Raw genomic sequence first — 25,578 nt, 5'->3', positions numbered from 1 at the left:
TGCCTTGGCCCGGCCTGCCCCACCCGGCCCCCCCCGGGCTGCCCCCTCGTCCACGCACCTCCTGCGCTGCCAGGGAAGCCGCTCGCCCGCACGGCGCGACTGCCCCACAGGCAGCCTCGGCGCTGGCTGAGGCGGGGGTGGGGGGGACCCTGCGCCCTCCCTCCCCTCCCCTCCCTCCTTCCAGCCCACCCACCCACCCGCCCCCTCCCCTCGCCGCCCCTACTCTCTCCCTCCCTCTTCTTCTCCCCGGCCCCACACTTTCCTCCTCCCCACAAGTAACACTCACCTCTGGATCCGGGCTCCTGCGCCACCTCACCATTGAACAGCGGGAGAGGGGGGGGGGGTCCCCTCCCTGCCTGCCTCCCCCGCCCCGGCCTGAGGGGGAGCTTCGCGGGGGTGCACAGGGACGAGAACAATGCGGGGGGGGAAAATCCCTCGGCTGCCAGATCCCCCCCCCTCCCCAACCCCCCCCCCGAGGGAAAGAGCACCCCTCACCCCGTCTCTCTCTCTCTCTCCTTCTATCTTTCCCTCTCGCTTGCTCTCTCTCTCTCTTTTTTTTTTTTTTTTTGGCTCAATCACACCAGACTGACTGTCTTTGTCTGTCTGACAAGCGCCATGTTGATATCAACATCCAAGCTCCCACCTGCTGCCGCTGTGAGACCCTGGGACTTGTAGTCCCCCCCTCCCCAGGGTGACGGGGAGAGCCGCGGTCCCAGGACTACGACTCCCAGCGTGCCTCGGGGGCACGGCGCGCCGGCGGAGCGCGGGGCGAAGCGCGGAGCGGACTACCACTCCCGGCATGCCTCGGGAGAGGAGGGCAAGGTGGAAGAGGGGGGCCATGACTTCATCCTGGGCGGGCGGCCGGACTTCAAGTCCCATGATGCTCTGGGGCGGGGTGGGGTGGAGGGGGGGCTAGGCAGGAAGCGGGGTGGGGGGGGGGGCAGGATTGTCCCAGTAAATAGAACCGGGTAAAGCATGAAGCTGGTGAGTCCGTGTAGTTAGGGGGTCTGCGGGGGGGGCCTGCTTGGGGGACGTAGGTAAGGGTGGGAGGGGGGGGCCGCCATGCGGGAGATCGTGGCGTTGTGGGGGGAGGGCGGCCTCAGCCCCCCGCTCCGCGATCCGGCCGGTGCCGGCCCGGCAGTGACCGTTAAACGGTCGTCGGGGAGCCGCCGGGGAGGCACCTGCGCGTGCTAAGGGGCCTAGGCCTGAGCAACCGGCTCTCCCTCTCCTTCCTCCGCCACCCCCGGCCGCTCACCCCGCCGGTGGTTTTAGGGGCTCTCTGCGTTTTGGGTTTTAGATCAGGTTAAGCGGTAGCGGGATTTGGAGGGAAGAGCTGTTTCTTCATATCCTCCTTGAACGTGAACCTCGGCTTGGAGCAAGACAGGAGCTAGCCCGTTGCACGTGTGGCTTCCGCTAAATTACTCTAGAAATATTAATAAATCTCCATGGTTCATAGCAGAGGTCATATCCATGTTTTATAGTTATTATGATAGTCACGCAAATAAGTACTCAGAAGAAAATCATCCTGGAATAGCTTTGTCAAGGGCGCGCTATGATTATGACAGATATTTTGCTTTCAATAGTATAATGTTTTAAAGGGAAGGTTATTAGAAAAGGCATCACTCCGTGTTATTGATACCCACTGTATAAATCTCCTTTTTCAACTATTTAAGTTTTCCAAGGTATTTGGATTCAGCCACTGATTTATTGTCCGCTCAATATGCTGCAGTTCTTTGGAAATGAAAAATGAAACAGCTTTCAAAATTTCTGAGCATTACATTTGATTTCTTTAACTTAAAGTTACACTACTATTAAACCTGTTTTAAGGAGAGACCGATTGTCTCTCCGTTTTGAAACTCTGCAGTTTGTCTTGAGAAAGCTTCATAGAAGTGGACCTGGATTCTGGGCTTCTTTTGTGACTTCTGGTAGATCACTGGCTGTGGCTAACTGTGTAAAATTAGTTCAGTAGACAGGTGGCTGAAGAGCTTGATCCTGCATAATCTTACGTATGTGATTAAGTCTCTGTGTGTGCATGAGTACGACCAGTGGGACAAACTGTGCAAAGCTAAGCAGTTCTCTACATGACTGTAAAGATCGATATAAGGCACAACAAAAAGCAAGCTGAGAAATCTCCAAATGAAAACCATAGTGGAAATGCAGAATTCTTTGTTCTATCCAGCCACTGAGAAGCAAAACCCATCCTATTCTTGTACGAGGGCAGAGAGAGGGAAGAAGTGGGAAAAATGCAAGCTATCTGAAATCTATATTGTAACAGTTTTAGACCTGCTTACAAACTTGGAGGTCAGGAGCATAAGACCAGGTTCTTCATCTTGTGTTTGTCTGGAGTTGTGCCTGAAACTTGGGGTTGTGGAGGTAGGAGTTGGGATGGTATTTCATCCTCTTTTGTCATATATTTAGTCTGAATTTGGAAGAACAGGATAGAGGAAACAAGTCTCTGGACCTGATTCGGAATCCAGTGCAAATGAGAGACTCCCACAAATTCTAACGTGCTTTGATTCGGACAAATCCAGTTGCAAAATTCCCCCTAGACTTTAGGCTAGCGTGTGATAACATTGGAAAAGCATTGCAGTCTATGTTGGCTTCAGTTGTAATTCAAAGCACTGGCTTTAACCTGCGAAATCTTCAGTATTTTGGAGTGGCTAGTTTGAGACATCATGTCTTTTCTCTGTCACATTGCCATATATGAGATCACCAGAGACACTCAGAGCTGGCAAGTGCTCAGCTTGAACCAGCTGTCTGCTGAGAACCTTTCTCTATGAGGGTTTTAGTATTTGGAATTAACCCCTCGTCTTGGTCTCTTTGCGCCCCACTCAAGATTTTCATCAGATTTTCATCAGATTTTCATCCAATTTACAAAGCCTGCTGAGAAAGTTGTGAGCGGAGATGGGCGTATTTATAGTATTTTGTACATATTTTGTGAGCTTTTTCCACTGCTATTTTTTAATTACGAGTATAAGTACCTGTTGTGTTAGCTGCGCTAACCTTCAGTCATAATGGAAGAAAGATAGAAGAAAGCAAATATTAGTGCAAAAAGGACTTGTCTTTTAGTCAGATCAGGAATATTAGATCTCTGGATCTATTTTAAGCGGTAACAGCTATAATCTGTGTGGGAAATAGTCCGTCACATTTATAGTACATATAGAGATATGTATAATGCAGGCATTAGAATTCCTGAATTCTTAAACAAAAATTCTAATTGTACAGGCCCCGAAATACCACATGTGCAAATAGCTGTATAGCATATATGAATTACTTTATGGTTTTTTGGTCGCTTTACATGAATTGAAAGAAAGAATCCACTGACTCTCAGGAATCCACTTACCACAGCTTGACAGCAAATATAGATTATTGTAGATGCTGTTAAGGAAGAAAAGAGGAAGATTTTCCAGTTAGCTCGCAAATGTCAGGGTCATGATCCTATTCATGATTTAAAAAAGAGCAAGAGAGTGCTTTGCTGATAAAAGTGGTGATATTTTATTGCTTTTTTAATTAGCGATAGTTTAAAAGCTATAAAAATAGTTAAGATCCCCCCCCCATTTCTTTCTATTTACTTCAGTTGTACCTTCAGCTGTCAAAGTTCTGGTGTGGTGAAAACATAATTTCGCATGTGTATCTTGCATTCACAAAAGAAGCAGCTGAATTCCTTACATATATATAAGGAATACATATATGCATATGCATATATGTATACCATATGGTATACATTCATATGGTATACATATTCCATACCTATATCCCTTACTCACCAGCTTGGTTTCTTAAGGTTTTCTTAAATTATGCTAACAGCAGGCAAACATAATGTTGCTTGTTAATAATTAAGGCTTTATGAATTTTAAAACAAAAGTCTTTGTGATTATTTTGAATGTACTATTTGGGGTTTAATAGCTTTTTAGCATTTAAATATAACTTAAAACTGCTTTTTGAGGAATGTAAGTAAACAGTCTCCTTGGGAGTTGTTAATCCAAACAGTTGCAATTCTTTGTTAATGTGTGATGAGCAGAGGTAGGGAATAAAATGATTAATCTACCTCCTTTCCACTTAGCAGAGTGGAGCGTAGGAAGTAAGCATAAGGTATAAATGACTTAGAAAAATGACGAAAACTGTTTTTATAGTCAAAGCAGTACATGGACAACCAATTAATATTTTAAATTCCAGTGTGGTTGATTGGGGTTAAAGAGCTAAGTTTGACCATCCGAGAGTTGCTATGCTGCCAGATGCCCAAACGTTAAGATGCAAAGTGTTGTATTCGAGATGCAAAATCTCCTGTTCTTGCAATCCCTGAAGATGCATTGAATCTCTTGCCAAAGAGAAACCCTCATGCTAAGGTGGCCACACTCTTTTTGAACATTTACTTCTTTACTCCCACTTGTTAAAGGCGGCATTTTTATTCACTTCTCTTCTTATTCAAAGCTTTAGCTGCTCCTGTTCATTGTTAAATATTTGCCATTCTCCATACAAGAGGTGACTGCATCTGGATGATGCTGAAGTGCCCCTGTACATAACCTGCTTACTGGCTCATTAAGCTTGGAAAGCGTTTGGGTTTTTTCAGTACACAAACCATTCCATTCAGGTAGGGTTGTCTGTTCCCTAGTGTTTCCTGTTTGCGTTTAGCAAGACAAAAAGCAGGTGAGAGCATGCCCCAGAGCTGCTGCTGCTGCTGCGCACATGCACAGTTTCCTCTGCTGAGCTGGCTCAAGGAGCCACAGAAGGTGTGGGCTGCTCCTTGTTTGTTTGTTTAGCCTGGTTTCTTAAGGAAGTAAATCTTGTGATGCTGTAGGAGTTCTCTCCCTTCTCTTTCCTCCTCAAGTATTTTTTAAATTCTCTAGCCAATTTCAGGCAAGTTTTGCCAGTAGGACTGAGTTTTAAAGATATTAGTTTCAAAGGAATTTTGTGAAAATAGGTGGTGTTAAAGAGGGAGACTCTATACGTGTCCTAAAATAGAAAGAGGGGCTATGTCGTTCTCTCACCCTTTGTTAAGGATCAGAAAACCTGGACTGAAGAAAACCTGCCTCGTAATACCCTGGCATGGGGAAAACTTCAATGAACACATACACAGCTATGAGACACAAATTTGTGGAAAACTAGATTTCATTTTGGCGCTCATGAAACTACCTCTTGTTTAAAAATTAGAAAAAAGGACTATTTTATGGATGGTTGCTATGTTGATAAAGATCATGATTAACTCATTCTCATATTCTTCTGTCAGTACTGCCTGTCAGGACATCCAACCTTACCATGCAACGTACTCAAGTTCAAATCTACCACCATCATGTTGGATTGCGGGTTGGATATGACCTCTACCCTCAATTTCCTCCCATTGCCACTGGTTCAGAGGTATGTTCTGCGGCCTGTAAGCACTTAGTCTGTGTCTTCTTGGGTTGCAGCTGGAGTGCTTTGTGTGAAATGGTGTATTGGGAGGAGGGAGCGGATGAGTACAAATGAACAGCATCATCTGATATCATAAATAGACTTTGTTCACTTAAAAATTCTCTTTATCAGAATAACATCCTTTGGCTCAGTAGACGGAAGACATTTTATGGATTTATTGATTGGTTTTTCTAGATAATTTATTCTAAGCTTCAGTAAAGTATTGTTGCAACTGCTCAGCAAAAGTGAGGTCACATATCTGTCATCTTTCTGGCTTCTTCGTGCAAGATGAGATAAATGGGAAACTGAGATGGAGTGCATGGAGCCTGGTAAGCAGTGTTTAACCACCATCTGCTCAGGCTTTTCTTCAGAGCATGGACTAATACAAAGAGAAATGGCACTTAACAGTCCTCATCAGCCAACGTGATGACATAGTCTTCCCCTTTTAAAAATTAAGTAAATGAAAGGGCAGTGCAACTGGGCACAGGAATGGAATGGCAGTGAAATTGTCCTGTTTGCCCAGAATCCCATAAGGAATAGAGCATAGAACTGAATCCTGAAATCAAGGCTCCTTCTGTGCTGCAACTGCAGAGTGGTCTCTTCCTGGATTTGCAGCTGGATTTGGATGTTCAATTAGAGCGGCTTATGTCTTACATAAGGTGGAACAAGTTACAAAAACTGTGGCTTGGGGAAGTGAATATGAGTAGCTCTTTGGTGATGGGAAACCGGTAGGAGTTTTCACAAAAGCCATTTGGTATCCTTGATCGACAAGAAAACAAGTGAGGCGTGTTATCGGGTCAGGGGATGCTTGGGCGGAAGGACGGGGAGATTATGATTGCAAAGGGAGTTCCACAACTGACCTAAACCTAATGAAGTTAAAGAAGTTGTCCAGCACCTCCTAGGAATTATTATTTCTTGGAGGTGAAAAGAACAGATAACGTATGCATTGTTCTATGAGGACATGGAGCTCCAGATCTGGGGTAGAGGAGGCAAAGCTACCTCAAGACAAATCAGTATGATAGCTGATTTTTGTCCCATTCCAGAAATGTATTTGCTAACAACAATATTCTGGGGCAGTAGTAGGTTTTGGAAGGCTCCAGAAAATTTGGGAAATCCAGGTACAGCCACAGCTGCCATGCATTAGCTCCCCCTGCTTCCATCCAGTGCTTCCCCCCCCCCCCCCCCGAAGAGGAAACCGAGAGAGGAACAAGTACAAAAACTAGGTGATCGAACAAAGGCTTAACAGGTTCTTTAGAAGGCAGGCATCGATGCTTCCCGGGGGTATGCTAACTTTGTCTGCTAATAGCAGACCCTCAGAATGAACAACCAAATTGCAGGTCACAACCTGGAATTCCCCCAGTACTTCCAGAATGTCTGCACTAAAATGACTCAAACTCAATAAGGAAGGATGTCAGATTTGACCCCTGATGGCCCAGTGGAATGGGAGCAAACAGTTGGATTTAAATCCAATCGATCTTGTCGGTAAGGTGATTGAACACCCTTTACAGCAAGAGTTGTCCTAAGCACATGGACTTGGGCAAGTAATTGATCTCTTCAGTACTCTGCAAAACAGTGTTGCAGTGAGTTATAGAAATGTGTTAGAAACTTGAAGACGACTGTGGCTGTGGCTAAAATGTCCTTATCTCTCTATAGTACTTATATTAGTGCCATTATATATCCGGTGTCTATTACCAAGATGCTTGAACACCTCCTAAACTCAAATGTGCATTATCAACACACCATGACTGAGTGGTTGCGAGCTAACGTTATCATCAGTTTCCAGATGAGAGACTAAGGGCGGGACTGACTACCTGAGGTCTTGCATGAGGCTTGTAGCAGAGCAAGAGTTTGAACATAGGTCTCAGATTTGAGGCTATTAACAGCTTTGTTTCCTGTTATAGTCAGGAATGTTTCATCTTGCAGCTAGGCTTAGGTAGACCCACTTGAAACCTTGACCTCAGTGGGTGAGAGCTGTGCTTCTCTCTGCTGTTTGTAAACCAGAGGTCCCCAGAGTTGGACCAGCGTACCACCTGGTCCTGCCAAGCCTCTGTATGGTGCCTGCAAAGGTGCCCTAATTTTAACCTCTGTGGAGCATAAAGGTATGACATTACAGAGGATCTTTGCTATGCGGCTAGAGCCTATGTCCTGTCTGGCATGAGACCCTCCTTGAGCAAACATTTTGAGAACGTGTGCTTTAATCTATGAGAGAGGAAAGTGCTGTAGTGTTTATCTCGTTAAAGGAGTTCTTTGCTTTTCAAAAAAGGCCCATCAAAAGGTATTTAGATTTCACCTTGTCCCGGAAATGGCAGTGCCTGTTCTCACCAGCCCGTAGTACATGTGCAAAATATCTGCAGTTGCCAAACACTTTGTGCCAGTTCATGTACTTTAGAGCAAGTTTGTCAACTGGAATTTTCTCCCCTATACCAAAGTCAAATGCAAAGCGGTAAAATGAACATGTGGGAAGCTCTTAACCTTTCCTGTCTGGCAGTGACACGCTTGCTCACATTATTTATGTGACAGTTCTAGCTATTTTGGATTAATCAATCACTCCATTACAATGTCAAAACTATGTCTGCAGAAACTGTTACATCTTGGCTTCAAGGTAAAGAGTTCTTTCTTCCCTGTGTCACTTGCTCCAATTTCACCCCCACTCAGGACCCATCTCCTAATTTTGCTTCTCTTGCCAAGACTGTGTACACTTCTGTGGATGCTAGGTTTAATACAAGTCAGCAGTGCTTTCTCGTCATGAATAAGGCAAAATGCACTGGGCTAAATTAGGAGGAATATGGCCAACACATCAAAGAGAGTTTATTCCCCTCTGCCTCATGCTGTTGAGACCGCACAAGGGATACTGGGTCCAGGTTTGTGTCCCCAGTTCAAGAGGGATGTTAGAAACTAGAGAGGGCATCCAGGAGGCTCCAGGATGATCGAGGTCTAGAGCCCATGACTGCAAGGAGAGTTTGAGGGAGCTGGGCTTGTTTGCTCTGGTGGAAAGAAGGCAAGGGGTGTGCTAATAGCAGCTTACATCTACTTGAAAGGAAGTTAAAAAGACAGCAGAGCCAAACTCCTCTTAGGAATGGCAAACAGAATAATAAATGGAGTGGTCACGATCCGTGCCTTGAGATGCTCAGGTTGAACATTACCCTGCTAGTGATAAAGTTTTTCTCAGTCAAGCACTTTCATAGATCCCCAGAGAGGCTCTGGAGTCTCTGCCTCCAGGGATCTGCAAGACTGAGCTAGAAAAATCAGGGCTGGTGTAGTCAAGTGTTTTAGCTTGGAGTGATCTTTAGAGGTCCCTTCCAACCAACATTTCTTTCCTCTCCTCCCTCATCTGTCAAAGCTGTTGCACATCAGAGTGGTTTGTTCTTGCTTTCTCTCGGCTTTTCACTTAGCTCTTTAGCTCGTTCCACACAAACTTTCCTCAAACCCCTCCCTCTCCAAAACACTGCACTTAAATTGTGCTTTTGAACATGTCAATGGGGGTACATTTAGCCACCACATCTTTTCTATGACCAGACTTTCTCAGAATTGCTTTGTGTCCTCAAAAGCGGTTTGCACTTCTCTAGCATAGCCTCTCCTGCTGCTTCTTGATCATGCATCCTCCTGCTCTTACTTATCTTCTGTCTTCAGTCGTTCAGTTTCAATTTCCTTTTTTCCTTTCTTGTGATTTCTGGAGTACCGGCCAGGTTAGTTCTTTTATATTAATGTTAATCTGAACACAACGTTCCTCTGAGCCATTGAGTCGCCTCCTCTTTTCAAGATCTGAAGTCTGAATGCACTTTTAACAGATGATTTGCCACCTCTCTACAGAGTTTAGTGGAAAGCACTTGCAGATTTCATTGCAGCCAGGTTCTCAGGTTCCGCCTCCAAATCTGAAGTTGTTGCAGGGCTTGATTTCAGGCAAGTTTGATTCTCTTAATTTTGTTTCCTTCACTTTTTCATTTTTGGATTTCTGTGGATATGCTTAAGTCTGTGCAGACGGTGATTTACAGCTAAGTTATAGGCTCATGCAAAAATCAGGTGTCACAATGAAGTATTAATAGTCCCTCAGGTATGGTAACAAGAGATGCTGCAGCAATTCCTACTGTAAAGTGAGGATTATAATGTCACCCTTAAAGTTTCTTTGTTAGCACTTAAAACAAAGAAACAAAAAAAGCTATTACCCCTGCAGTTGCTGACTGATACCAGACCTGTCAGCTTAAAACATGCATTTCACAGCAGAACCTCGTTGCTCCTCTGTCCTTCCAGCACAGGTAAACACATCGTACAGCAGTCATTGTGGGTCTTCAGGATGAGACCTGAGCATGAAACTATGGTTTGTGTGGATGTAATTGCAATCCCTATGTCTATAAATGACCTAGAGTGTTAGTCTTTCCCAGCCATTGCTTTAGTGCCTTATGTGCATGTTTTTCTATCATCTTCCATCCTAAAGCAGCTTTGGTTTTACAGTGCTTTTTTATTGTTTCGGGCATAGAGCTTTCAAATGCGCTCAGCGTTGACCAGCCTTGCTTCCATTTATACAGCCAGTTTTACCACAGGGACAACAGTGAGAATTTTTGAAGCTGACATCGTAAATGACTAAAATCAAACTCCCTACATGTGTGTCCTCTTATTCTTTTTACATATAAATGTCATAATCACGATTTGTAAAAGTCATGTCAGTGAACACTTAAGCACAGTGAAACTGTCTGTCTGTTTTATAGAGATTGTTAGTTCTCGGGGACAGAGATGGTGTTCTCTTCCTGTATGACACCAAATACAAGGTCTGTGCTTAATGAGTAATAATGATGTAATCATATTGCCGTACTTTTTTTCTCTCTTTCTGCAGCCCCAGGCTGTCCAAACTTCCTGGTTGGGTTTTGAAAGATGGAAGCACGTTTCTGGACAAGGTAACGTACCGACGGTTAGAATTTTCTTGCCATGCGAAAAGCCACCGACAGGTTTGAAGTTTGCACTATAGGAACAATAATTCCATGCCGACTCATCGCAAAGGTTTCTGTGTGTACTGTTACCAGCCATGACGTCCTTGTAGAGCAGAACCTTTTGAAATAAAATGCTAATAGCGACTCTGAGGCTTTCAGTCTTCAGAGGTAGCCTGGCTTTTTAAAAAAATCCTTTTAAAAATGCAGAAATCGTCAGTATGAATATTTTCTTATTTCACAGAGCTCCATAAATAATAGCACTTTGCCTTTGTATAGTGCCTTTTATCCAACAATCTCATTCTTCTGACACTAAAACTTCATAGCTTGTAAATTAGGTTAGTATCCTCTCCTTTTTTAGATAGGAAAACGAAGAGAAAGTGAATGGTTTGCCCAGTGGGAGGCCTGTGACAAAGGAAAAGCGTGTCTTTGGCCTCTGTTGAAATCAACATGTGTTCTGCCGCTGGACATAGCGGGGAGGATTTTATCTTCAGACTGCTAATTCTAAAACACAGGACTTACTCAGCTGCATGAGAGACACAGAATCTTTCTTTTTTTCCCTCTTTTCGTTACATTAGTTTTGTAGCCAGAATTCACCTGGGACTTCAACCGAAAGTGGGCACTGCAGCATCCAGCTTGACCTGCTGTAGGGGAACAATGAACACAAAAATATGTCAGATGTTAGTCAAATAGGCAGATACATTTCAGATGTATATAGCAATAGATATCAGTAGAGCAAGTACTCTTTTAATAGACTATTCTCCAACTATGTGATCATTAAAGGGAAAACAGTCATAATAGATGCTTTTGTAGGGGACTTTGAGATGGACAAAACTGCTTGATCTGACTTTTACCGCCAAGGCAGCTGAAGACCACAAATTAAGGACCTGATTTTTCTTCTCATTGGAAACGAACGAAACTGGATGGGGAGCACTTCTGTTAGTAAAATAGTGACAACTCTATTCAGACTACATGCGAACTGGGAATTGCAGAGCTACAGAGTCTCGGTGACAGAAATGGAGTTGCCCAGCTTGAATTCCCTGGAATTCATTTCTCCTGAAACCCAGCCTTGTGTCCCCTCAGAGCCCTTCAAAAAATGACCCTCAAAAATACCTGGCCATCTACGTATCTTCTACAGTCAAATCCTCCTAGAGCCGGGCAGACTATGTTCTGCCCAAAGAACCGATAGGCTGTCAGTAACTTTTTACGTGTTGTATTTACATTTCTATGGTACTGCTGCTACAGTGCGTGCGCAAGAGAGTCTTCAAACTAGGGCAGTGTCAATGGAAATCACGTTTTAGAAATTCAACGGCAGCATCCCTTAGTTTCACCTTGACCATTGTAACTGCTTGGAATGGCAAAATACTTTGACCCGTGCTGGAAAAAGGAGGGGGAAGGAGTCAAAGGAGGATGTTTTATCATGTTGGGTGGACATTTCTGTTACAGCACTCTCTGGATGGCAGTTATAAAACTTAAGTCGTGGAGAGGCATTGAAATTCACTGCGATCTAGTTTTAATCATTCTGAACTCCCTTGAGATGAGGTTAGGAGACTTCTGCCACTAGATGTAATTGCTCATTCGTTATTAGTTGGCAGGTGCACTGTAATTATTAAGAACTGGATTCAATCTTTATCATCTGAAGCTGGCTGAGACCACTTGCTTTTGGGACAAGCGAGAGAAGTATCCTCAAAAGACGACAAAGTGTGGGTGACAGGTAGCCTGTGAGGTGTGTTAGGATTAGATGAGAGAATATTATTGTTTGCTCCTTTTCATACATAATCCTGAAGAATGTGACTGTTCATTTGACAAAGATTTCTGGTAAGTCAGCTTTGGCATCATAAGGAAAAAGAGGAAGAAAACAGAGGAGCAGAGATACAGTAGAGATAAATCTAACAAAAAGTGCCACAGAGAGCTTAGATCCCTAAAAGATGTTTGGTAAAGTGTGCTGGGATGGAGAAAAAAATTGTATACTGCTCCTAGTAAGACAGAAAGTTTGATGTTATTGGGAACAGGAGCTAGATTCCAAACTCATAAGGTACCCACGGCACTAGCAAGGTGCCAAGACTTTCTAGGTCGGGAAAGCACCAGTTCCAAAAGAGGTCTTCGCAACCCGCTTCTCAGGTCGTACTTTACCTCTGATTCTGATGAACAAAGTCAACCTCTGTCATTAAGGTTTTCCCAGCCAACACATCTGCAGCTGGATGAGCAGAGAAAACTCAGCCTCACAGAACATCATGAGCTCTTTCATTGCTCCCTTCATAGCCCCATCAGAACCAGCTAGTGGTTGCCCAGGGTCTCTTTTCTTATCTGTGGGAGTTCTCCGTTCCTCCAAATGAGGTCCTGATCCCCTGAAGTAGCAAGCAGCCCCGTCTCACATGAAAGCAACCTTGGCAGATCTGCTTACAGCAAATGGCGTCTGGAAGGAGAATAAACTTAATGTAGTAAAGGGCTGGAAATTGCCTATAATAAACGAAAGGGTTTGAAATCACAAAATCCACTCTGTTGGAGTGCACCCTTATGCATAACACTGAGTTGTATTTTTGTGTGTCATCTCTTGTCTACTGATGTGCTTCTCTCACAGGAACTAAAGGAGTGTTCTGGCCATGTGTTTGTGGACTCTGTGCCTGAGTTCTGTTTGCCAGAGGTGAGTTTAATCAAAACCTTATTGAAAAATATGACTCAATTCAGGCATGTGGGACAAATTTGGTAAATTGCTATTACCAGATTCATGCTAATTTATTGCTATTTAGTAGATAGTAGTAGTGAAACCTCTGTGTTGTTATGATGCCTCTAATATTTATGACATTGGGAAAGGTTGGAAACAGCCCTTTTCAACAATGGTTTTAGGACATCTAGGAGATCTCCTTAAGCAGATCAGTATCTCACAAAAGAATACAAAGATTTTAACTGTCCTTTTTATTGGCCTTCCGAAGACAATGTGATATGGCTTTGACTGAGCTGGACTCAGATATGACAGGATACATGTGCTGATGTAGATAAGGGCAGTGAATGAAGGCAAGAAAAGCTGCTTGTCTCTAGCTGCAGATGCATGTCCTGCCTAGTGGAAGTCCCTGGGGAAACCTACAGTCCGATTAAGCCACTTTTTGGCTCTGCTGCGTTGCAATCAGACATGGTGTTCTGCCTGCAGCAAAATGGGGTTAAACAGTGACTGCCTTCATAGCTATTAATTGCTGCCTCTTTGAGGGAGGAACCATACCCTTGTATCCACATACATAGCTGTACAAGTAACTGCTGGTCAGGCTGGTTTTGTCAAGAATACCTAAGTTCATAAAAAAGAGCAAAAGCAAAGCTGACTATTGAAAGTATTTGAATTAACTGGGCTTGCACTGACTGATCAAGTTAATGGTGTACATAGTTAGCAGAGCTGAAGGAGTAAAAAACTGTGCAGAGAGTAATGAGGATGAATGATAGGGAATAGTCTGGGGATAGTATCCTTTTTACTCAGCTGTGGTCAGGTTGTGATAACATCAGTTCTTTCATTTGATGTTGGGATGTTTTCTCTGTCTTTGAAAGACAGAGAAGATTGCCTTTGGGCAGGGATTTTTTTTTTCTGCCTGAGCTTGTTGACAGGAACTGCAAAACACTCCTGGAAGATTGCTGTCAAGCTTACTTGGGTTCTAGCAATGATGTTTTTCTCTGTCGATTTTCTGAAATTCACCACCTGCAGCTTCTGACTCTTGTCATGTTGATTCTTTGAAGGAAGCTGGCAGCTCTGGTACTGGTTTTGGCAAGCGGTATGAGCAGATCTGAGCGGAACTGGTTGTTTCCCCCCACAGGGGGAAACATACCATCCTGTCACCAAAAAAAATCCTGATAATTCTGGATTCTGGAGTGCCTTCTGGTTACTGTCCTGTGGAAGGGCAGGGACGTAGGAAGCATCCTTATGCCCAGAAAGTGCTGTTATGTCCCAAATCTTGGGAAGACTGGAGTTTAGTTTCTGTAGTCCATTTGGAGTTGAGACTGTGCACAGGAGTGATAATCTGCCAGCTTTTGGGGTGCTTCAGCTAGCCTTTCTGGTTACCTTATTGGGAAAATACCCATGTCTTTAGCTCTAAGTAGGACTGATGGGGAGTTGCTGCTTCACTGATGCACTGATGTCGTCACTGAATGTAACACTGTTTTCCAGCAGTCCGTGTCATAACTAGAAGATAGCAGCCAGCCGCACATCACAACTGTAGGAGTTTTATAAATGGCCTCTCAAATGCTTCAGTTCCCAAAGTTCGCAATAGATGCCAAGCGTTCTCTGGAAGCAGTAGGAATAGATCTGTTAGCGATACATAGCCCTCATCTCGTGCTTCACAGACTCCCCTGTCTGGAGGTAGGTTCAGATGTCACGGCCAGCTGAACGTATCAACAAAGTAGAAATGTTGCTATTGTTTGGCTCTAAGAAGGAGCTGGTATGAAAGACGCTTTGTCTTTTCTTTGTCTCCTTCCACGGCACTTCTTTTGAAGAAACTTGCCTGCAACAGCAGTTTGTTTGAGAATCACAGTATCACTTCCAGGAACACCATTGCCAAAGAAAGCCAAATTTTGAATGTAATCCAGAAGCCACAAGGTGATAAGAGGCTGTCTCAGCAGCAGAGTACACTTTCTCATGTCAGAGTGCAGGGTGCAGCCCTTTCTTTGCTTGGCAGCCTTCTGGTCTTCACATTCAGGAAACATTTTTAAACCTCTTTAGTTCGTAGGCACTTTTAGGGAGATTGCTGCAAGGTCCCGGAGAAGATTTTACATTTGCTTTGGTTTTGACACGCTTTTCATCCTATTAGTAAATACTTCTAGGATGCTGAGAAATGGGACACTTACATTTGGAAACTGGTAGTCTGGGTGCTGTATCCTCCAGCTTCTCATGGGGTGCTGTGCTGGGATTCGGCCCAGTGCTGTGAGTGACTCCCCGTTGGATTCTATACGGTCTAGACAAAATCAAACCACGAACGACTAGCTGGGTGGAAGCTGGTGCCAGCAGGCTCTTTGATACCACGTAGCGTATTTCTGTCTGGCAAGCTTAGTAAGATAAAAGGGTCCCCTGTCGTGAATCTGAGGATAGGGTTTCACCCACTGTACTGAGCCTTGAGATCATGCCTTCAACATCAGCTGTGATCATGGATTGAAACCAGGAACACTCAGTTGTGAGTTAAGCAGCTCGTCACCAGAGCAGGGTGTCAGTCCTCTGAAAAGACGAGTGACCTACTTTCTTGCCATTTTTATTCAAATTGCTGGACCAAGCCTTGTAATCAGATAATACCTGCTTGATGAGTGTTGAATTCCATTAGCTGCTCTATAATAACTGAGTTAGAGGTCATATATCTTGTAAATTTCTGACTTGACACCATTTGTGTTATAGCATTACCAGTAAATATTTCTAATTAAAATTCCTTTAACAATGTGTGAAATCTTCTCCTTTCACTCTCTGAACTTAACTGTCTTAACTGTCACATCAAAACAAATTGGACCCACCCGTCTGTTTTGTGATATCAAACGAATGAGCTTAATCTCTTGCTGTAGAAAATGTGAATGATAATGATGCCAAGCCTTTAGTTTGGGAAAATGAATGAATTATGCTAAGTATGTTAATAAATACGGTCTGCATTCTTCTCTCTCACTCTTCTGGGGTCAGTACCATGTGCTACATGAAAAGCATGAGAGACCCCTTGCTAAATAGCTAGTGCATAAGTTTTGGTGGCTGGGTGGAGTGTTTCCCCCTGCGGTATAACACACATCAGTCATATGACAAAAGCGTAATCAGAATGCCTCTCTTAACGGCAGCCATTTCATTGTGTGAAAGAGAGAAACTCAGGACGTGGTGTCCTGCTCAGCTCTGAGGAGGGAGGAATTTTAGAGGATTTTTTAAAGAAATCTTGTTAATTTGAAGGAAACATTCATCTTTGCCACAGCTGAGATATGCCCCTTTTAATAGACCAGTAGAGCAGTTGTTAAGTTAATAAGTTAAGTTAAAAAGTTAAGTTGTTAAGTTGTAAAGTTAATTAAAAAAAACAAACAAGGTTTTTCTGCCAGTGCTCCAACTGCATGAAAGGGTTACATGTTGCTTATCTCTTTCCTCTGTTTTCAGACTGAGCTGCTTGACCTCTCCACAGTAGATGTAATCTTGATCTCAAACTATCACTGCATGATGGCATTGCCCTATATCACAGAGTACACAGGATTCACTGGAACAGTGTATGCCACTGAGCCCACTGTTCAAATTGGCAGGTAAAAAGCCCCTTAATATTCTCTACTCCTCTTTCATCACTGCTAAGGAAAAGGTGTAAAGGACAATATGGGTAGAGAGCGGTGTCTAATGTTCCGAAGAGGCTCTTAGGCAGTAGCTGAAAGCCAGCCAAGTCCTTAGTGCTGAAAATGTGTTAACTCAGTGTTTCCCAAACTCTGGAACTGGCTGTCTTCAACGTTTACAGCAGGTGCTGTGAGTCCGGGGAGTGCATGTGGGGTAGTAGATCTTGAGTGGACTGAGACATCTTGAGCAGCACTTGCCATATGGCCAACTTCAAACCTTCAAAACCCATGAATCAAAGATTTCTGCTCCTCCTCTCTGCTCTCCTTAAACAAAAGGAGAATCACCCATCTTTAAAACAATAAACACCTTTAGGATTATAGTTTTGTAGTTTTTCAACCTTTGAAATTCATTTATTCAGGCTTTCCTCCACACCATGGACGGGAAATTAAACAATCTTCATTTCAAACGACAGTTGAGATTCTCTCATAAGTGCCTAACTCCAAAGAGGAGAAGCTCGAAGACAAACAGCAGAAATATGAGACTGAAGTAGAAATACAGGACCTGCCAGTGCTGTCAAAAACTTAATATTTGATCATCTAATTTGCAGAATTTTCTTAACACAGTAGTTTGCTGACTTTGCTAGCTCAACACCTGCAAGTAATGGCTGCAGGTTTGGACCGTGGAGAAATCCAACCAGACTTCTGCTGCATGCAGCTCTACTGCAGAGCAGCTGCCGTGTTCAGTAGTTAGAGACCAGATTAAACCGTGGTGCCTGGACTCCTTCTCCATAAGCCCTATAGGATGGGAGCCTTTGTACATTAAAGGTCCTGTACAAACATCCCAGGGAGTGATTCTCCCATTGTGTAAAAATAAAGAAAAACCAAAGGCCCTTGAAGGAGAAAGGAATTATATAAATATAAATTAGTTGTAGACCTCCAGGGTATTGCTGGCCCATAGCTGAAGATGACAGTCGTAGGTAGTCTAGTTGGAGACTAGATTCTGGTGTAGTTCTCCCCACCTCAAGTGATTCCATGTATCATTCTTCTGCAGTTAAATCTCACTTCCTACTTTCAAGGGGAAGCACACATACGATTACAAATGCAGTTTAGTTTCAGGCGGTAAGATTCCAGTGAAATGCCTGACATATTTTTCTGTCTCAAATACTGTATTGTGCAATTGTAGAGGAGGAGAATTCAGACTGACAATGTGCTTGGCTTCTCTTGGTGGTAAGCAGGCATCAGCTAACAAGTTTCCTTCATATGTAACGTTTCATTCCTTGTGACAAGCAGTCAGTTACGTAGAAATCACCTTGCACAGCAGAAGTGAGATTTGGGAATGCCTGTTGTCCTGCCACTTTCCAAATAGCCTATAACCCAGTGAGCAGATCCTTTGCTATTGCAACCAGGCGGTCCTGGACTAGCTTGAGCTTGACGTGCTCAGCTGGGAAACAGGGGTAGTATGGTGAAGGGTGATTGCTGTGATGCTCTGCAGGAAGAACCCCTATTTAAAACTGCCTGATAGTGTGTGATATTTTGGAAGCATTTGGGACAAAGTTATCTCCTGCCTAAAAGTCTGTGATAGTAACTTAGCTATGGTGTCTTTGCAGACTTCTCATGGAAGAACTGGTGAATTCCATTGAACGTGTGCCAAAGGCTCAATCTGCCTCCATGTGGAAGAACAAGGAGGTACAGAGGTAAGGAGCAACCACTTGGAAAGGGTGTCTGTGCTAAAACACTAAAACTCTAACGAGTGTTTAGGGTTTACTGTAATGATGGGTCAGCTGCCCTCATTTGAGATTTGCTTTGCTACAGCCCTTAAGCAGAAAAAGAAGCTTAAAATGAGTACAGCTATGACTGACTTCTTCGTTCTGTTCTTTCTTTAATCCTTTGCACATTGCTGGTCTTCCAAATAACCACACAGACTTGATTCTTGGAGGGAGACTTGATAACCACAAGCCTCCCTCTGGTCTTCTCCCACATAACTTAGCTCCATGTTGATAGATGAAAATGGCAGAGTTTTGTGTTACCATCTTAAACAAATGTTGAAATTAGCGAACTGTTTAAACTTTATTGTATTGAAATAATTTTAATTTAAATTTATATTTACATTCATGTTTGCTGAACTGCTAAGAAAGTCAAGCTACTGGACTGTTGGAAGGCACTGGTAGCCAACCATAGCACAATATAACATGTCTTCCCACACCCAGAATCCTTCTTATACTTGAACCCAGAGGGGGGTTCCGTTTTTGGGGGGGGGGAGGGGGGAGGTTTGTTTGTTTGGGTTTTTTTTTTTTGCTTTTTTGCTTTATTTCAATCAAAGCTTAAAAGCGAGCTGAAATTTGAAGAAAAAGGCACTTGGAAATTCCATCTCCCTTATTTCATCTCTACATAAGAAGGTACTGAAAATTGAGACTTCGTACCTCTAAAATTTGGAAAGCCTATGTAATCTGAAAATCATCGGTCCAGTTGATTAATTGCAGATAATACTTTCCTTGCAAATACAGTTGATTTTAGATGTACAACATATTCAGTGGAGGAGAAAATTTTGTTGCTAGCGCATTTTAAAAATAGGATTGGTTAATTAGAAAGTTATTTTTAAAAGCTGTTTTGAGCATTTTTAATTGAACTCCTATTTTCTATCCCTATTTCTTCATGAAGCTTGATTTAAAAGTTTACTAAAAATGAATTATCTCATAAGTTATAAAAGTAGTGTTGACATTTTCCGGTATAACACGGCAAAGAAATTAAAAGTCCGAATTAACATATGTTTAGCCATATATTGTACTCCCTGCTGAGCAAAGGAACAATGTTATCTCACCGCTGCAAGTCTCAGTTTTCTGAGGAAGGTGAGTAAAACACAGATGTAAACCAAAACTAAAGACGATAAAGCTGATCAGCATTCCAGGCTGCTTGATATAAACTGATTAGAATAGTATTTCTTAATTAATTTGGCAGTCCAGTGCCTTGACTGGAACCACTCCTGAAGCTCACGGTGATGTGTTAAGAGAGGACTGAAGCCATTATTCTCGTCACACTAGTGCATGTGTTTTGTATGCATGGTTTAAAGGAGGACCATATATCTTAGAACTCATTTAATGTCACTTTCCTGGTGGTTGTATTTTAGAAAAAGTGCTGTCTAGCACTTTGGGTGTTGTTGACTATTCAAGAGGCGAACACAGAGAGGTGATCTTTGTTCTAATGCAGCCGCTACAGAAGGCTGGAGTCTTTTTTGTTGGAGCTTTATTTAAAGTATTTTTTTCTGTCTTATATTGCTTGGGAAATACCCCAACATGGACAGTTCCTCCTTGGGCCTGCCTGTCAGTCAGCTGTTGTAATGAGGCGCTGATGGAGGTGTAAGGTGTAAGAGGCCACCTTGAGATAGACAGGACCAACCCTTCTGTCCCACTTACAGAACCTTTGTAGAGCACAGAGCACTGCCAAAATATGACCTGCTGTTGGGAACCTTGACCAGACAGCAGCTTCCCCAACTTCCAGAGAAAAAATGCATATCTTGCCCAAATACGAGATAGAGGCAAAGCAAAGAAACGCTACGCTAGTGAGGGTAGTCCAGCATAACTAGCAGACATGTCCCGCAGCTGTTTGTTAACTAAGTCTACTTACCATAAGCTCTGCCTTGTGGCTGCTATGAAGCTGTGTTGCCTCTGAGCTGGAAGAGTGGGACAAATTTGAGTTCCCTTTCCAACTCTGCCCCACCTGAACTGTGGGTTTCCCACTTCCACCTCCCTCTGCCTCTGTAAAATGGAGCTTCTATCTACCATACAGGGTACAGAGGGGCTTAATTAATGTTTGCAAAGTGTTTTGAGATTCTTGGTGACAAGTGTCATGCAAGCGTGAATAGAACTGATTATTATAGCATGTGAGCAAACATCTACTGATCCACAGATTAACACCTGGCTAATAGCACACGCAGGGTTGGACTGACATCCATTATTTAAGAAAATGTGATACTTGGTGATTTTTTTAAATACTTGGCTGTTGCTAGAACAGAACGCTTATTACTTTTGAGCCTAATTTTAATTTTTCAGGCTGATCGATCCCTGTTATTGCTTTACAGTTCAGCTAGTTCTAGTCTGAATAGTTAGTACAAAACACCAAGTGTTAGCATCTGCATTAGATAAAGCACTGAAACATTTTAAATGCAAATGCTGCATAAAATATAAGAAGTTCATTATAGTAGCTTGCATTTTGTCATCATCAGACCTAGTCCGAGCTAATTACTTAGGAAGTTTTATTACCAGTGGTTTTTGTTTTAAATGAGCGGTCTTCTGGAGGATCTGTAGATGCTCAGCCAGGATATCTTTCAGGCTGATTATGATTCAGGGGGCTAAAGGGGATGTTTGCCTCATGAAAGACACTTTGTCAACTACCTGTTTGATGGTTTCTTCTATCTTTCTCTGAAGCGCTTGGAACGGATTGTTTCCTGAGACAAGGTAATGGACAAGACTGGCCAATGTTCTGATCTGGTTTGGTATTGCCATTCTTCTCTCCCTTCTAGCAGGAACACTTTAAATACTAAATATTATCCTTCGCATTGAGCAGGAGGAAGCAGTGTGTTAGAGATTTGGGAAACTGAATCTGTGCAGATGCCCAATTAGGAATGCAAGTAGCTGAGTTTCTTAAGCATAAATTTTATACTAAGTACTGGATCGTGCTTTTTCCTAATCCTTCCCTGTTTGTCCCTGCATCTATCTCCATACAGCTGCCGTGAGATGATCCACACGAAGCTGTTTGTTGCCACTGTCTTAATAGATTCACTCCAGACTTTAAAATATCCAATATCCTTCAGTAACCTGTTGTACAAATGAAAAAAAAGTATGTGACAGGTTAAATGCTAGCAGGGTGACATGTGAGGAACCAGTGATCCTCATTGTCTCTTGTGTGCCACTCAGCAAGGAAAGAAACCACTGGAGACTAGTCCCGCTAGTCTCTGTTGGGGAATCACGGTATATTTATGGTGTAGGCACAGAGTCCAAGGCTAATAGAAACTTACTTCAATCACCAAGGAGAATTCCCCTCTTTTCTCCATTACCTGGGAGCTTCTCTTCTGGGAAGAGAAGCTACTTAAAGCATCCAACACTAAATGCCTTCTTATGGTAGGTTAAAGGCTTTTACAGGCAATTTGCTTCAGTGAGATGGTAGACAACTATCCACGTTGTCTGGCCCTTTGTTGCTTATGACTTCCCAAAAAAGGCCTAGGACACTTTGTTTGTTTCCTTAAGCAGTATGCTTTCAGCCGGCATGTGTTGGAATTACAGTTATCACACTAGACCTGTACAGCGGTCTTGGCAAGCGCTGGCCTTAATCCTTTCTTCAGTTTCTTAAATTATGGAGGAGTTCACTGACCTAGTAGATATAACAATAAATTAAATTCCTTTAAACAAATTGATCAAAGAAACTTGACCAATTTCCGTAAATCATTGGAAATTGGTTTGAATTAGCCTTTGATTTAGCATTGGTTTAATATACAAAAAAAATCCTGTTCTTCTTATGCATTTGGCAGCTGTGCTGCTTCCTGCCTCCGTTCATGTTGCTAGGGAAGATTTATTTCCCAGAAGTTAGCCATCTCTCTTACAGCCTGTGACATTACAGTTCCCTTCTTCCCTTGACAACGCTGTCCAGCTAACTTGCAGTGCCTGTGAATAGGAGAGTGGATGGATTTTTATTTGGTGTAAAACATATTAAATACTTCCTTGTAGGGGATTTCAAAGTGCTTTGCAGTGTCAGCTAGTGTATCCTTGCCAATACGCTCTGAAGCAAGTGATGTGTCTGAGTTGAAAGCACAGAAACTGAGGTGCAGGGGCGCATGCTCCTGTAAGACACTTGCAACAAAGCGGAGAACAGAGCTGGACTTTATTCATGGTACCTCTAGGTACCTCTTCTGGTACCTATATTTTAATCAGAAGATTGTGGCAATCCTCACTTTGGTTTTCAAATTTTTAGTTTTAGATAGTGGGATATACAAAATAGACACTGATCCTTGGCCCAGTCATTTACTAGTTCTGTTACTGCTTTTTATATTGCCATTTCAGATTAGCCAGCATCTTTCCTCAATGATGAGAATACCACAGGAGCGACTGTAGCACCTTCATTCTTCTTTGAAGAAAGGGCTGAGCAGGAACAGAGACAGAGAGCAGAAGGAGAGTAGTCTTTGGGTTGAGGCAAAATGGGCATTGTGATTCTATCCCTCAACAGCCAGAAAAGTTTGCTCCTCGCTTTGGAGCACCGTGCATATTTAAAAAAAAGAAAAAAGAAAGAAAATGGAAATCTAAGATGTGAAGGATACAAATGGGAATAAAAGCTCTATCTGATCTATCTGTCAAGAAGTTCTGAAAATGCCCTGATCCTGTTGATCTTTGCAGGTTACTGCCTGCGCCTCTGAAGGACGCAGTGGAGGTATCTATGTGGAGGAAGTGCTACACTATGCCGGAAGTGAACGCTGCACTCAGTAAGATCCAGCTGGTGGGATATTCTCAGAAAATTGTAAGTATCTGTAAAGCTGTCCTCAGATTAACAGTGACAACCTCTTGTTTCCCAGTTTTTCTCTGGAAGTGCTTGAGAAAAGCCCTTGCTTTTCTATTTTCCTTCTAAGTCCTGTATAAGACTAGTCTAGTTACCCTAGCCTAGAAAAGCAAGACAAGGTTGTTTTCTGTGTCTTCTAGTATATCCCACTCTGCCTCCTATGAAGGCTATTTTCTGGTGGAAATCAGGGTGTATCCATTTGTTCCTCCTCTTCCTCAGGGGAGGCCAATTTTAAGGAGTAACTGGGAATTCAGGATTGATAACTGGCCCACTGAGAGCTGGGAGGATGTACCAAATGAACGTATCTTCTCTGTCTGTAAGCCACATCCCCTTCTGAGTTACTGTATCTCACTTCTGGGATTCTTTTGAGTGCTTTAGCCTCCACTTTCTTTTATGTGGCAAAGTAGGTATTGTAAACAAAACATAATGGTTCAGCCTGAACTTTAAACACTGTTTTCCAAAGGGTTCCCTGCGAAAGTTTGTTGCCTGTAATCCAGATGACTATAGCTCAGTGCAGAGTCTAGAATACACTGAACCAACAATTTTGTAGTCTGCAGATACACTGTTCCCTTTTGGCTTGTGGGCATCATGTGGGTCATGATACCTCTTATCATTGCTCGGAGCCTTAGGAAATGAGAAGGTGGATTAAAGTAAGTTGTTACCTTCAGGTTGTTACTTGCTCCCTTTTTTTAATCCATGGGCTGCTGAAGTTGGAGGAACATTGAAGTTGTTACTGTTTACATGTAATTTGGTGGATTGAGAACTGGCTGGATGGCAGAGCTCAGAGGGTTGTGACCAGTGGCACAGAGTCCAGTGGGAGGCCTGTAGCTAGCCGCTGTCCCCCAGGGGGCCAGTCCTGGGTCCAGTTTTGCTCAAGGTATACATCAATGACCTGGATAAAGGGTCAGAGAGCACTCTCAGCAAGTTTGCTGATGATACTAAACTGGGAGGAGAGGCTGACACACCAGAAGACTGTGCTGCCGTTCAGAGGGACCTGGACAGGCTGGAGAGGTGGGCGGAGAGGAACCTCCTGAAGTTTAACATAGGCAAGTGCAGGGTGCTGCCCCTGGGGAGGAATAACGCCATGCAGCAGGACAGGCAGGGGGTTGACCTGCTGGAAAGCATCTCTGCAGGGAAGGACGTGGGAGTGCTGGTGGACAAGAAGTTAAGCATGAGGCAGCAGTGTGCCTTGTGACCAAGAAGGTCAGTGGTACGCTGGGGTGCCTTAGGCAGAGTGTTGCCAGCAGGTGGAGGGAGGTGATCCTGCCCCTCTCCTCAGCCCTGGGGAGGCCACATGTGGAGTACTGAGTCCAGTGCTGGGCTCGCCAGTACAGGAGAGACACGGCACTCCTGGAGAGAGTGCAGCGGAGGGCTGCTAAGATGATGAGGGGCCTGGAGCATCTCTCCTCGGAGGAAAGGCTGCGAGAGCTGGGCCTGTTTAGCCTGGAGAAGAGAAGAGTGAGAGGGGATCTCGTCAATGTGTGTTGATATCTGAAGGGAGGGCGTCAAGAGGATGGGGCCAGACTCTTCTCCATGATGCCCGGCAACAGGGCAAGAAACAACGGGCAGAAACGGAACCGCAGGCAGTTCCGTCTGAACCTGAGGACAAACTTCTTCACTGTGAGGGTGACAGAGCACTGGCACAGGTTGCCCAGAGAGGTAGCGGAGTCTCCTTCGCTGGAGACAGTCAAAACCCGCCTGGACGCGATCCTGGGCAATATGCTCTGGAGGACCCAGGTTGAGCAGGGAGGTTGGACTCGATGATCTCCAGAGGTCCCTTCCAACCTCAACCATTCTGTGATTCTGTGAAAAAGGAGTTTGTAATTTGTAGTTACATGTAGTTTGAGAAGCAGTAACCAGTGCTGCTGCCTACTAAAGTTGATGGATTTATATTTGTGCAGTGCTGCCTTATAGTCGATGTGAAAAGACCTGAGCCGCCATTAACCTGGCCACTGACGTAAGTAACAACTGAGCTCTGTCTAGCTACTGGATGTTTAAGCTACCGATGCTGAAGGCACTTAAACTTCCCCAATATCCATGAGTGGTTACTGTTCATTTTTGACTGTCTTCATAGGGTGGATCCATCCCACCTAATTTTAGATTTCTGCATCTGTGCCAATCATTCAGAATTCCTTTAGGTAGGTACTGGGAAAAAAGAGGCTTTTCTAGAGCATATTTTACTTCATCTCAAAGCAAATTTCTGCAAGTAATCAGAGCATAGTTAGCCGGTTAACCCAAAAACACGGCATCAGGAGTGGTTTGTTGTTCATTTTGCATGTGTCTGCACCAGCAGAATCTAGAGCCCTGGCTTATAAACTCTGGGAGATGGAGACCCGCATTTTTTTGTGGAGCATCCAAATATGTATTTGGATACTAGAAAAATCACTAGCATTACATGAATTAGATGCTTGTTCAGTAACCAGAAAGTAGATCACATTAGTGAGGTATACCTGGAGGCTCATTTTCCTCTCTCAAAACAAAT

General features: G+C 43.5%; 2 protein-coding genes across 40 annotated transcripts in view; one reads left to right on the top strand and one right to left on the bottom strand.

Moving 5' to 3' along the window:
- HMBOX1 (homeobox containing 1) overlaps positions 1–656 on the bottom strand; it is a 109,425-nt gene extending 108,769 nt beyond the window's left edge. For 7 of the 38 annotated variants that reach the window (XM_068936847.1, XM_068936834.1, XM_068936849.1 and 4 more), the window contains exon 1: positions 287–633. The gene's annotated coding sequence lies outside the window, so the exon portion shown is untranslated. Of the gene's footprint in view, positions 1–58; positions 134–286 lie in introns of those variants that run through there. The other 31 variants (XM_068936859.1, XM_068936851.1, XM_068936832.1 and 28 more) reach the window with 10 other exon arrangements.
- Positions 657–897: 241 nt separating this feature from the next.
- INTS9 (integrator complex subunit 9) overlaps positions 898–25,578 on the top strand; it is a 74,081-nt gene continuing 49,400 nt past the window's right edge. The window contains exons 1-7 of one of the 2 annotated variants that reach the window (XM_068936821.1): positions 898–984; positions 5,228–5,355; positions 10,217–10,277; positions 12,889–12,951; positions 16,396–16,535; positions 18,164–18,250; positions 22,937–23,057. In XM_068936821.1, the coding sequence (XP_068792922.1) occupies positions 976–984; positions 5,228–5,355; positions 10,217–10,277; positions 12,889–12,951; positions 16,396–16,535; positions 18,164–18,250; positions 22,937–23,057 (609 nt within the window). In that variant the 5' untranslated portion in view covers positions 898–975. Of the gene's footprint in view, positions 985–5,227; positions 5,356–10,216; positions 10,278–12,886; positions 12,952–14,454; positions 14,647–16,395; positions 16,536–18,163; positions 18,251–22,936; positions 23,058–25,578 lie in introns of those variants that run through there. The other variant, XM_068936822.1, reaches the window with a different exon arrangement.

This window comes from Struthio camelus, chromosome 3 (assembly GCF_040807025.1).
Source record: "Struthio camelus isolate bStrCam1 chromosome 3, bStrCam1.hap1, whole genome shotgun sequence".
Lineage (NCBI taxonomy): Eukaryota > Metazoa > Chordata > Aves > Struthioniformes > Struthionidae > Struthio > Struthio camelus.
Note: the sequence above shows the minus strand (reverse complement) of the source record. Positions and strands in the feature narration are given on the sequence as shown.